The sequence below is a fragment of the Gekko japonicus genome, unplaced genomic scaffold (genome assembly GCF_001447785.1).
Source record: "Gekko japonicus isolate JY-2015 unplaced genomic scaffold, Gekko_japonicus_V1.1 scaffold3042, whole genome shotgun sequence".
In the NCBI taxonomy this organism is placed as follows: domain Eukaryota; kingdom Metazoa; phylum Chordata; class Lepidosauria; order Squamata; family Gekkonidae; genus Gekko; species Gekko japonicus.
The window spans coordinates 169611-182351 of NW_015171594.1; the positions used below are offsets into that span (position 1 = coordinate 169611).

General features: G+C 40.3%; 1 protein-coding gene across 1 annotated transcript; it reads right to left on the reverse strand.

Moving 5' to 3' along the window:
* Positions 1–229: 229 nt before the first annotated feature.
* Positions 230–11771, reverse strand: LOC107117716 (vomeronasal type-2 receptor 26-like). The gene is made up of 7 exons (XM_015419873.1): positions 11629–11771; positions 9876–10167; positions 7736–8605; positions 6633–6716; positions 4612–4839; positions 3808–3934; positions 230–1125 (listed from the first exon to the last, which is right to left on the reverse strand). Exons 1-7 carry the CDS (start codon positions 11769–11771, stop codon positions 230–232), a joined length of 2640 nt encoding a protein of 879 aa, XP_015275359.1.
* Positions 11772–12741: the final 970 nt, after the last annotated feature.

Below are 12741 nucleotides of genomic sequence, written 5' to 3' on the forward strand. Positions count from 1 at the left end.
GAAAGAACTCCAGTTTTCTTGTTAACAATGTTTGATGAGGTTTGGATCAGAAAGGAACACTACAAAAAACCTGCCTCTGAACCAAATTACGAGTGAATATTTAAAAAGCTTCAACTGAAAGTGAAATTCACGGGGGAGTAAATAGCCGAGGAGTATCTAAATATTTTTCTTGCTGTTTCTTTCTGCATTTGTCTTAAATAAAATCACCATTTAGATTGCATTCCTATGTTTACTTCCTTATTAGCTGGTGTCTACTATTCAACTCCGGCCTCAAGATTATTATGTAGCATTTTGGGAAGAAGATACAAAACAGGAGCCCACCACTAGAGGCCAAGATAGAGAAGATCTCCACGGCTACCATATACTTCCCCTTGGTGCTGAGATAAGATGGAACAAAGGACAGCCAAACACCACAAAACACCAACATGCTGAAAGTGATATATTTGGCTTCATTGAAACTGTCAGGCAATTTTCTGGCTAAGAAAGCCATAGTAAAGCTGACAATAGCCAGAAATCCTAGATACCCCAGAACTAAATAAAACATTGTGTCTGACCCTTCATTGCATTCCACTATGATTTCTCCAGCCAGAGTATCCATATCAAAATGTGGGAATGGAGGAGCAGTGCAGAGCCACACTGCACAAATACTGGCTTGAATGAGGGAGCAAGAGATAAGAATGGAGGTTGTCAGTCTTTTCCCCACCCATTTCCTCATCTGGGTTCCTGGCTTGGTAGCTGCAAAAGCCAAAACCACAGTGAAGGTTTTGGCCAGCATGCACGAAATAGCCACTGAGAAGATGATTCCAAAAGCAGTTTGCCGTAAGTAGCAGGTCACTGTCTGAGGCAGGCCAATGAAGAGCAAGGAGCACAGGAAGCAGAGCAACAGGGAGATGAGGAGAGAATAGGTGAGGTCCCGATTGTTGGCTTTGACAATTGGGGTGTTTTGGTTCTGGATGATAATTATTAGGACTGAAGCTGTGATCAGAGAAAGAGAGAGAGCCCATGAGGCTAACGTGATCCCCAAAGTTTCTTTGAAAGAGAGGTAATGTAGATCTTTGGAAATGCACTCATCTTGGTTCTTGTTTGGATATTGGTCTTGTGGGCATTTAAAACAGTCATCCATATCTGAAAAATAGAACAAATGCTGACTTTATTCCCCTCCCCATAGCCTTATTATGGTGTAATAAGTTATACATAATTTTTTTTCAAAGGTTTGAAATATCTACTTTCTTATGGGTAAGAATTTGGCTATACACAGCATTTGTTTTTTGGTTTTTTTAGCTGTCAAGTCACAGTTGACTTATGGTGACCCCATGGGGTTTTCAAGGCAAGAGACATCCAGAGATGGTTTGCCATTGCCTGTCTTTGCGTGGTGTCCTTAGTCTTCCTTGGTGATCTCTAATCCACATACTAACCAGGGCCAACCCTTCTTTGCTTACAAGATGTGATTTCATAGTTCACAACACACCCATAATTTGTTAGATCTTCTGCTTTCTTTTTGGGATAGCTCCCACTTCCAGATTTGGAATAACTTTGTGGAATTATCTCCATGCGTGTGTGTGTGTGTAAAAATCATTTGAGGATTACACTTGTGCCCCTCTAGTTGCTGTTGTCTGGTGCTAGGAGTGAAGAGCAAAGACCTTCATCGGACAGAAAGACAACACCCAAGGAATTAAGTGATGACAGGGGTTGAGGTGGTGGTCTTGCTTTGCCTGTTCCTCCAACTCTGGGTGTCAGCTTCTGCCCACTACACCACTGCCTTCTGAGGCCTCAGAAGCAGGAAAAGAAAGGGGTTTCCTAACTCATGTTTTCCTCCTCCTACCCAACCTTCATCCTTGCTGCTGGGAGTTGCTGGGTAATTTGTGTATTTCTGGCTTCTCACTTGGCCCTTCAATAGAGTGCAGTGTGTGGGTGCACACTCTGTGGAGGGTCACGGACTTTTGTGACAGTTCATGCTTTTAAAAGATCCTCCTCTATTCTGTCACATTGTCAGCATGCCCGTCTCTTATAAGTTGTTCATCTAGGGAGACAGCAAGGCATACTTGATTTAGATTCACCAGTTGAGGATGGTGACGTTCTGACCCCAGACATGTTGAAGGAGAACATGGCCTTTGTAATTAGTCTGAGGAAAGGAAGAAGAATCTGGAATTTTGCATAAACCAATGGCATAGATGAGTCCTGTAGCACCACTTGACTTCTCAGAATAAAAGGTTATGAACTACTGCCAAGTCTCTCATTAAACAAAAAATGGCCGAGTTCAGACTGGCAGTTTGCCCCAATATAGGTGCGTGTGAGGAATGTTTTACAAGCGGATTAAATGGGCTGTTCACATTAATATTGTGCACCAGCTGTTTACGCTGACTGAACTCCTAGCTTCACTCTGGCACCAGGAAGGTGCAGATGATTGCCTTGAAGAGGGGGTAGTGATGTGGCCGGATGTACCTTGTGCTATGGATCCTGCCCTATTTGCCGCCTTGCCTAGGCACACAGGGATCTGCCGCAGAGTGAAGAAAACACTGCTTACAGCTGCGCCTCCAGACCAACAGTGTGAATGCTTCCTCATGCCTCCTCCCAGTATTCCCCCCGCATCAGTACACACAGTGTGGCCACAGTGTGACAATTTGTTCCGGGTCTTTTTTGCCACAACTCCCTCCTGCTTCAAACTGCCAGTCTGAGCTCAGCCAATATGTGTCTGGATTGCAAGATTCATATTCTGCAAGATTCATATTCTGATTTTCATGAACCTTGGCAGCTTTATGAAATCCCCAGTCTTTCTCCATTCTTTGAACTTCCTACATGACACTAGGGGTTGTGCCTACACCAGAGACTGGATGATGAACAAAGAAGGAAAGCTTAAAAGGCACCATTTGCTCTGAGTTATTTGTAGTGATGGATGGAATGGATCTAGCTCACTTTCCCACTCAATTGCATATTATCTCCTCTTTACTATAACCCCTGTCCCCAACCCCTTTTTTTCAACAGCAGAACAGATGGTTCAATCCAACTAGACTTGGCCATTTCTTTAGTTATAAATCACAATAATTACAAAAAGTTTGGTGTTCCATAATTAGCCTAATTAATATGAAAATGAAACAAATTTCCCCTCTGAACAGCCCATAACAAAAAAACATCATGTGTTTCTTTCCTTTCTTTAATTATTACATTCTTGCCTTTCTCTCACTTGAATAGCTTTACTTTTTCAAGACAACCAAAATCATCCTAATGGCTTAATCTTTATTCATTAGGGAGGAGAGAGAAGGTCTGGGATTTGTTGACTGACTGGAAACTGAAGCCATCAGGATTACATACATGTGGGATTTCCAGTCCTGAAAGAGACAGATAAGGACTTTGCCTTCCACTCTTTTCCTTATCCCTGCCCTGCCACACAAAGTTCCCCTTTCTTTCTACTCTCCATGGCTTGCCATTAGCTCTCCAAACCAAATCTACCTCAAGGCCTCCTCCTTCTGCCTCCCTGTCTACATGCTTTGCTTCACTTTGGCCACCAAATGCTCTTGCCTAATAAGTTTGCCTCCTCCTCGTGCTATTCTTCTTCAAGTGGCTGCAGTGCTATCTGTGTTATCATTTGGAATCTTTCCTTTCCCCTTTGTCCTAGATTTTAATGCTAAACATGGATGCATTTGCCTGAAAAGCAGGATCCCCTTTGAGAATGAATAACCAAAATGAAAGAAATGATACAAACTCCCAAGCACAAATCTAAACCCAACCCAATTAACATATCAGAAATGGAAAGATTTTGGCTGTGGGTCATTTGTCTCATATTTTAAAAGTGTACATCATATGTACTACCTTTCTGATCTGAAATCTTCTCATCTGGACACAGAGCACAACTGTAGCAACAAAATGGTGCCCCTTCCTTCTTCTTTCTGCTATAACCAGGATGACAGTGGTCATTACACACAGCAAGGGGAGGCACCTAACCCCCCAAAAGATAAGGAAAACATGATGCATTTCTAGTTTATCAGCAATGTTCTCTTAAAATCCTGTTGATTTTCAGCAATTCAATTCATAGCAGAAAAGTGGGCCTTTAAATTGGATTTAAAAATAAAGCTTTCAAAGATGAGAAAATAATTTGCAAACTAAGGATGCAGTGAATTTCTCATAGTTTCCTATATCATTAAAATGACTGAGAATGTCACAGATATTTAATGGAATTTGAACAGTAGGGTGAGAAGGAACACAGAGGATTAGTATTGGAACAGAATCCCAATTACTATTATTATAAGGAGAGGACATGCAAGGATATGTGAGGAGTCACAGTTCCCTCCTCTACCCCCCCCCCACAACGTTCCCCCTCTCCTCTCCCAACAGTCACCCCAGCACTTCTTCTTTGATTACTTTTTTCTTCCTTCCCACCTACCAAGCTTGTTCACACTTTTCCTCTTTGCATTGGAAACTAATCCTTAACAATGTGGTTTGGGGTAGCTAAGGAAGCCCAAATGGCAGCAAAGATCTCACAATGTAATCTTGTGAAATCTTTTTAAAATTACAATGTCTGCATTAATACAGACATTGCTTCTACAGGACATGGCCTCATCTTCTGATTTATACCTGGGGCCAAGTTCAGAATTATATACATGATTTGGATCCCACCTGATTCACCATACTATGCCATGCAATGGCCTCTTCATTAATGATGAACTCTCTGCCCGGTGAAAATTGTGGATCCATCCTTCCAACTTTCACTCTTACAAAGGACTTGTTTGGTAAAGTAACCCAGTTAATAATATCAAATCCAGCTGCTATTTCCCCATTCTCATTAAAAAATACCAGGTCTCCAGCAGTGTTGTTGAATGAGATGCTTCTCAGGAAAGGGTGAAACTAGATTGAAAATGTACATGTTAACAAAATTATCAAAATATTTTTTAAAAAACCCTCTCTCTAGTGTTTACAAGCAAAAGGCTTTGAGCCATTTCAATACACAGTTTGATTTGGTTTCTCACAGTTTTTCGAAGTGAGACCCAGTTTAGATTAGAAGTAAATAAAATTCTAGGATAAGGAAGTTCTTTAACTTGTTCTAACTCACCTCTTGGGCCTACCTCTTTGGCCTACCTTTTGGGCCAACGAAATGTTTTAGAATTCTTTTTTTTTTTTTAAGTGAAGACCTTGGACTTCTAACAGTTTATTGGTGTTTCATGCCTTTATTCCAGAAAGTGGTGGCAAAGGCAAAATGGAGTAAAAGCAAAGAGTCATGTGTTTGACTTATGCACATACACACACACAAATGAAATGGATGTTTTTGAGTTGAATTACCAGGAATGATAAAGTTGACACCATCCCTAATTCACCAGGTTCTCCAATGTACCTGATCTGGCAGAGACTGATCAAGAGAGAGATCTTGGAGTCATAGTAGATAACTCAATGAAAATGTCTAGACAGTGTGCAACTGCAATTTAAAAAGGTCTAGACAGTGTGCAACTGCAATAAAACGGTGTGCAACTGCAATAAAAAGGTGTGCAACTGCAATAAAAAAGTGATAACCCCCCCCCCTTATTTTAGGGTATGAGGGCTGGAGCAGGCTTATTTTCCACTGACATTGTTTGCCAGCCTCCTTCAACCCAGGAACTCACACAGTTCGTCCTTTTGTCAAAACTCAAGCCACTTATTGTCTCTGGGGCTTTTTATGAGCACTGCCTTTTTATATAGGATGAAGCTTACTGTTTAACTTTGTCAGATACTGTCAGACACTGAGGCACATGCAACTTGGAACAGTAAAACCAACTGAAGAGGTTATTTACAAATGCAGGCAGGAAATATATTTACAAGGGAAAGCTTTGATGCTAGTGGATACGTAGTTGCAGATGGTATATTTCAGCTTTAGGTTAGTTCCTTTATAATCATTCCCTTCAGATGACACAGTACAAATCACTCTCGCTCTCCAAACTCAACCCTTATGCTGTTTTAGACAGCCAGTTTTTGTGTAGGTTTCTTAGGTACTCTCCACCTTCACAGAGAAATACCTCTGCTGTACCTTAGTTTGATTTTTGGACATCCACTAATCCAATAAACACTTCTGGCACACACAGAACCCCTATACCAGGCTCTTTCTCCAGCAGGGTATAATTTCTAAGGGAGACGAATGTGTATTTCTTATTAATTAATTGTTAAGACTCCTTAGTTTCCACTATGGTATTCACGTTTGGCTTTTCTTGGTTTCCCTTAATATTGGAAACTATATAGATATCTCATTTGTTCCAACAAGACTTGTCAGCCCCCTGGCTCAGTACCAACAGACTACAAACCAACTGACAGTCTCAACTGCCAAACTCCAACTGTCAAGATTTTTTTATTATTATTTAGAACTCCCCCTTGAGTTCTGCATTAGGCTTACATCACCACTGCTAGTCATGTGACTTGCAGGTGTCTTTGCTTACAGGCTGATCTCAAGGCTGGAATCTGTCACAATCACAGACGATTGCCTGAGGGGAAAGGTCTGAGCCATTGCCTGAGGGGAAAGGTCTGAGCCTTTTCCTGATCAATTGGTGTATGTGATGGGTTCAAACCTTATACTATATAAGTTATATCACTATTCCAACATTAAAAATACAAACCTTATAGTTACTACAGAAATCATTTTATTTAGAACTCCCCCTTGAGTTCTGCATCAGGCTTACATCACCACTGCTAGTCACGTGACTTGCAGGTGTCTTTGCTTGCAGGCTGATCTCAAGCCTGGAATCCATCACATCAATGCTATGCTGGGGATTATTAGAAAGGGAATTGAAAACAAATCAGCCAGTATCGTAATGCCCCTGTATAAACCAATGGTGTGACCTAATTTGGAGTACTGTGTACAGTTCTGGTCACCACCTCTCAGAAAGTATATTATAACACTGGAAAAAGTTCAGAAAAGGGCAACTAGAATGATAAAAGGGTTGGAACACTTTCCCTATGAAGAAAGGTTAAAGCACTTGGGGCTCTTTAGCTTGGAGAAATGACGGCTGAGGGGTAACATGATCGAGGTTTATAAGATTATGCATGGAATAGAGCACGTCGAGAAAGAACTACTTTTCTTCCTTTCCCACAATAAAAGAACTCATGGGCACTCCATGAAATTGCTGAGCAGTCAGGTTAGAACAGATAAAAGGAAGTACTTCTTCACCCAAAGAGTGATTAACACATGGAATTCACTGCCACAGGAGGTGGCGGTGGCCAGAAGCATGGACAGCTTCCAGTGGGAATTAGATAAACATATGGAGCAGAAGTCCTTCAGTGGCTATTAGCCACAAGGTATAGATAGAAACTCTCAGTCTGGGGCAAGTGATGCACTGTATTCTTGGTGCTCGGGGGGGGGGCAATAGTGGGAGGGCTTCTAGTATCCTGGCCCCACTGCTGGACCTCCTGATGGCACCTGGTATTTTTGGCCACTGTGTGACAGAGTGTTGGACTAGATGGTCTGATCTAACATTGGCTTCTCTTATGTTCTTAATGTATACTCTAATATTGTCAGAGAAGCACAGAATTATATTGACACTCAAACTTCCCCAACTCATACGCAAGAAAGAGAAGTTTAACAAAACAACATGATTTTGGGCTACAGTGATTCCTACAGCTTCTATGAACAACTTTAAGAAATGAGAGAGATGTAAGATTTCAAACAAAGGGAAATGTTGTGTCAAAATTTGGATGCAATGCTACACTTCCTTTATCAGATACCTTCACACATTAGAGGACAACCCAAGGCAAGAGGTCTGTTCTGAACGTCATGAAACATTACCTTCCAAGGCTGTAGATTTAGAGGACCCCATCGACTTCTGTCCACCACTGCTCTAAGTTTCAGTCTTGATGTGTACATCTTATGTAACGCATGTGCTATGGCATAGACTGCATTGTAGATGCTATAGCTCTGGCCAGTCATGGTCATTTCAAAAATAATTCCAGGAAGGCTATCCAGCCTCTCTTCTCCTGTGCAACCCTCATTATTCTTTCCCTTTTTTTCATCAGAATCAGACAATGTGCAGTTGAATGCCTGTTCCCAGAAGACCCTGATAAAACCATCTTCTTGCTGTAAGCCAGGACGTACCCTCTGAAGGAATTTTGTGAAATCCAATACCTGATTTGTGTGAATTGTAAAGGACAAGGCACCATGGAAGATGTGCATGTCAAATTCCCTGAGCTCCGTCTGTGATGAGAAATCCCAGTGGGCTGTCAGAATCCACACCATTCCCATGAAAGTGTTGGCAATACCCCCTAATAGTTCATTAAAATATATCAACCATTTCAAGGCATTTATGGTCTGAAGATCCGCATTTATAACAAATAGCCTGACACTGGAATTGGCAAGAGAAGTGGCCACAGGTAGAACAGATTGCATTGATCTGAATGCATGTAGTGCCTGATATAGTGGTGGCATCTTTTCAGTGTGGGCTACACAGATCCCATGTTTGAAAAGCATAGGTGTCAAAGTATGCACAAATTTTTCACCTTGATCATCATCCGTTGCCATGATCCCAACCCACGTCCATTGGAAATGCAAAAGGAGCCGGACAATGCCTGTGTACTGAACCTCTTCATTGGGGACCATGCGATAGAAGGAAGGGAGCTGAATTTTAACATCACTCACTGGAGCAAAGACACAGTAGGCAATCTGAATAAAAACAAATGAATGTTCATGATGACACTGAGTGTTGATGACGAGTTACAATGTGTTATCCTAATTTCCAGTTGAGAGGAAGTCCAGGGATAAATCTTTAGTAATAAAAATTCTAAATCGAGTTACAACCTTCTAAGACCATTGACTTCAATGGATTTGAAAAGGTTTAACACTGTTTAGGAATGCATAGCAAGTGTATTTAAAAATTAGAAATGTGTAAGACTTTCCTGGGAATCATGCATAACTTATAGCTCTCACGGCATAACATTTCTTTAATTCTAGGGATGTTATCAAATATATGAAGCTGCCTCATACTGACTCAAATCGCTGGTCCCTCAAGGTCGGTGCGGTCTACTCAGGCTGGCAGCTGCTCTCCAGGGTCTCAGGCAAAAGTCTTTCTCATTACCTACTGCCTGCTCTTTTCAACTGGAGATGATGAGGCTTGGAACTGGGACCTTCTGCGCTCAAAGCAAAAGCTCATCCCCTTAAAAAGTTTGCATGTTTTGAAACATTTTGTTTTTGTTAGTACATGTGCAAATTCAACTCATGAGGGTCTAGTTTCTCTCCTCTATACTTAGGCCTTTCAATTTTGGTTTGCCTGAGACTTTCATGAGCCATCCCAATTACTCACAAATACACGTCAAGCAGTTAGAGGGAAACACATGAGCATCACTCTTGCCATCTTCCATGAGCAGGGCATCTTCATCAAAAGATAGGGATATTTCCAAGATTATTTATGTTTCATGTGTGTTATTGCTCTCAGGAATGAAGTCTCACAGCCCTTCCATCAACCCATCCAGATATATGTACTTTGGAAGTCTTAAGGTGGGGGAGATGGATCTTTCCTCAGCCTCAGTTCATGAAAGAGTAGGAAAGCCTGTTTCTTTTGTGTCAGATTCACATCTGAGTCCTGAATTCTCACTCCCTTTGGTCTGGGCTAGAATTGCAGCAGGAGGAGGTGATATTAAGCCAGCACATTGCTGAGGTGGTAGAAAGGACTGTAGTAGTTCAAACTACAGGGAGGCAGTTACATTTTTCAAAATTCTACAAGATTACTACTTCCTTGTAAATTGAAAACCATCACAGCAAGCAAAAGGCTAGGACCAAACCTTTCTTTCTGATTTTAATTTGCAGGGTTTTTTTTTTCATTTGGAGGAGCATTAAATATGTGATTTCTCCCCTCTCACAGTATGACCTGGTGCACTTCATTTGCTTAATCCTTATGATATTAGAAAGACAGTACAGATGTAAAAGCTTCTTTTACCTGTGGGATCTTGTAGACATTTAGAATAGTAATTATATGAAAGGCCATTTCAGAGTTCAGTCCCCCAACCACAGCTATCACATTTTTTGTCTTGTTGCAGTTGTAGTTGGGGACAATTCTTTCCCAGGAAGACAGAAGCTTCAGGGTGTTTTGATGAGTCATCCTGGCATTGAAATAGCCATCAAAGATCTGGAACCCCAGGCTGACATTGGGTAAGATCTTGGAGTTTTCATTAATCTCCTTCACAGCAAATGCAAATGACAGGACATGCTGGTAGCTCTTTGGTGAAACACTAAAGGAAGGTTTATATTATGAAAAGAAAGAGATATTCAGCATTTCAAGAACCATCTACTGAACTTTTAGATGTTATTGCTCGTTTCTATTTTGTGTGAGAATATTCACTTATTTTTGAGGGTGCTTATGCACTTTTAAACTATCCATCCATCTCTTGTAGGCTAACCAGTGGTCAATGAAAATGGACCCTCCATGCCCTACTGCTAAGAAAAACTTGTATTACAACACTGAAAGGATAAATGCCCACCTCAGGTAAATCATCGGATTGAGGATCTTGGAGTCTCTCAATATTTAACAGATGGCATATAGACAATTGAGTATGGACTTATTTTTAGCTTTTGGAAACCTTTTATAGAAAGTTAGGTATAGATTTGCCACCATTGTTGTTACTTCTGTCTTTATGTATACCTTTTCCAAATTTTTATTTTATTTAGTTGCAGGATTTCAGAGGTTTTTTTCCTCCTTGCTGTTCTTTTCTTTTTAAATAAATAAATATTTAAAAGACATTTAGCATTTCAAGAATCATCTGCTGAAGTTTTAGATGTATTTCAGTGGTACATAACTTCAACTCCATACAAAATATGAAAATCAGAAATACATAAAGCTTAAGTATTAAAATATTTTTATCCTGTGTTTCTCAGAAGAGGTTAAAATGGAAAACATGATGGCAAGGCAGTGGGTTAAAAGAGTAAAATACTTAATCTCATCTCCTACCCACAACGGGAGGCCAAGAAGAACCCAATAACAATCACAGCCACCAGCTGCGTAGGATCAATAGAACCAACTGAAGACTGAAAGCAGCTTCTTTATTTATTTGATTTATTTGATTTGATTCATGTTGGAGCCATTACTGATAAGCCTTGCATCTGAGCAGAGGAAGAACATTTCTTTCTGATGGATGACACAGTGAGCGAGAGCTGTAAAATCATTAATTCTGGTGCAATACAAACATTGCTAGCTTGCTAGTTTAGCTTCAAGAACAATTTCTTTCCTTACTTTTCTCAACCAACAGTTCTGTTGGGCCCTGCCTGTTTTAAGATTAGATTCATGAGCATGATACAACCAAGACTAGCATATATAAATCCCACTGATTTCAATAGAAGTGTTAGAATATTGTGACCCCTTATTTCAGTGAAAGATTGACTCTGTGCTTTACTATATCTGGATTGTGATCAATCTTATCTGTGGGAAATATAAAACCCAGAGCCCAGTCACTCATGGCTCTGAAAACTATGTCCTTGGTTGCTGAAGAGAGCAGCAAACTGATTCTTCTGCTCCAGCATCTCCTCCAGCTTCTGCTGCTGTGTGTGGCACCTGTGACTGTTTCTTATGCTCTTAGGTCCTGTCTGCAATTAGCAACAAGGCTATATTTCCAGGTAAAGTACAACCTGGCCACTCTTGCTTAAACACTATCTGGAATGCATCTAGCCTAATACACAAAACAAAGTTATTTCCTTACATCAGTCCATCTACCGCCATAGTTCTAGGGTTTTCAGAGTAAGTGGTTTGATCAAAAATACATCCATACTGAGCCACAATGTCTCCAATGATTATGTCACCTCTCTGAGAATACTCATATGGGAACTGGAAGGGACCAGTCATGGAGCAAATAGTGTGTGCCTTGTCCACAGCTGTAGGTAGCTGTAGCCACAGAAAGAATAGTAGGAACCGAAATATGCCTGCCATTGGGAAGTAAATCTTATTTCAGAATCTTTCTCTTTCTGATCATGTTCCCTGTCCATAATTCCAACTTAGAAAGGCAAAGGGAAATTTTATATAAGGGTTCATTTTTTTCAGGTTCATACTGGGAATTCATTGGGCCTCAGAATATGCATATGAATATTGGCAATGCGAAGGGTGAATCCTAATAATTAGAAATAATTACACCTCCAGTATTGTCCCTCCAGAGGAGTATGCTGAGCAAGACATAACTTGCAACAGAAAAAAGAGAAGCAAACATGTTTCTGTGTTATCAACGTAACTTGTCTGAATATTAGGGATTTGTATGGCTAAATCTGCAAAAGAGGAAAAAGCAGCTGTATAACATCAAGACTTCAGGATGGAAACCAACTGAATTGACATATTTGAGATAGCAGTCAGCCATGCTATTTCTAAACATGGACAAAATCCACTTAGCTTATCAAGAGTCTCAACTTGAAACAAAGAAACAAACAAACCAAGGCTCAATCTGACATTGTGTAAAATCATGGTTTAACATAACTGTAGTTTTACAGGTCATTCCATTGTCTATGGTTAGCTACAATTGATCGAACCAGAATCTGAGTTTGGTTTGTTAATTACTGTTAATTTTTGAAATGTAGTTGTTACGGTTATTATTATTATTGATATTAAGAGAACCCATTAGGCTTGCTATTTTATTTTTATTTTTAACTGGAAATGTTTGTAATTATTACTGTAAGCTGCCTTGAATCATAAGGAAAAGGGCATATATTTACATTAATAAATAAATAGAAATAGACCTCCAGGTGGGGTTGGATTTCTCCTGGAATTACAATGAATCTCCAGACAACAGAGATTACCTCCTCTGGAGAAAACGGCTACTTTGGAGAGT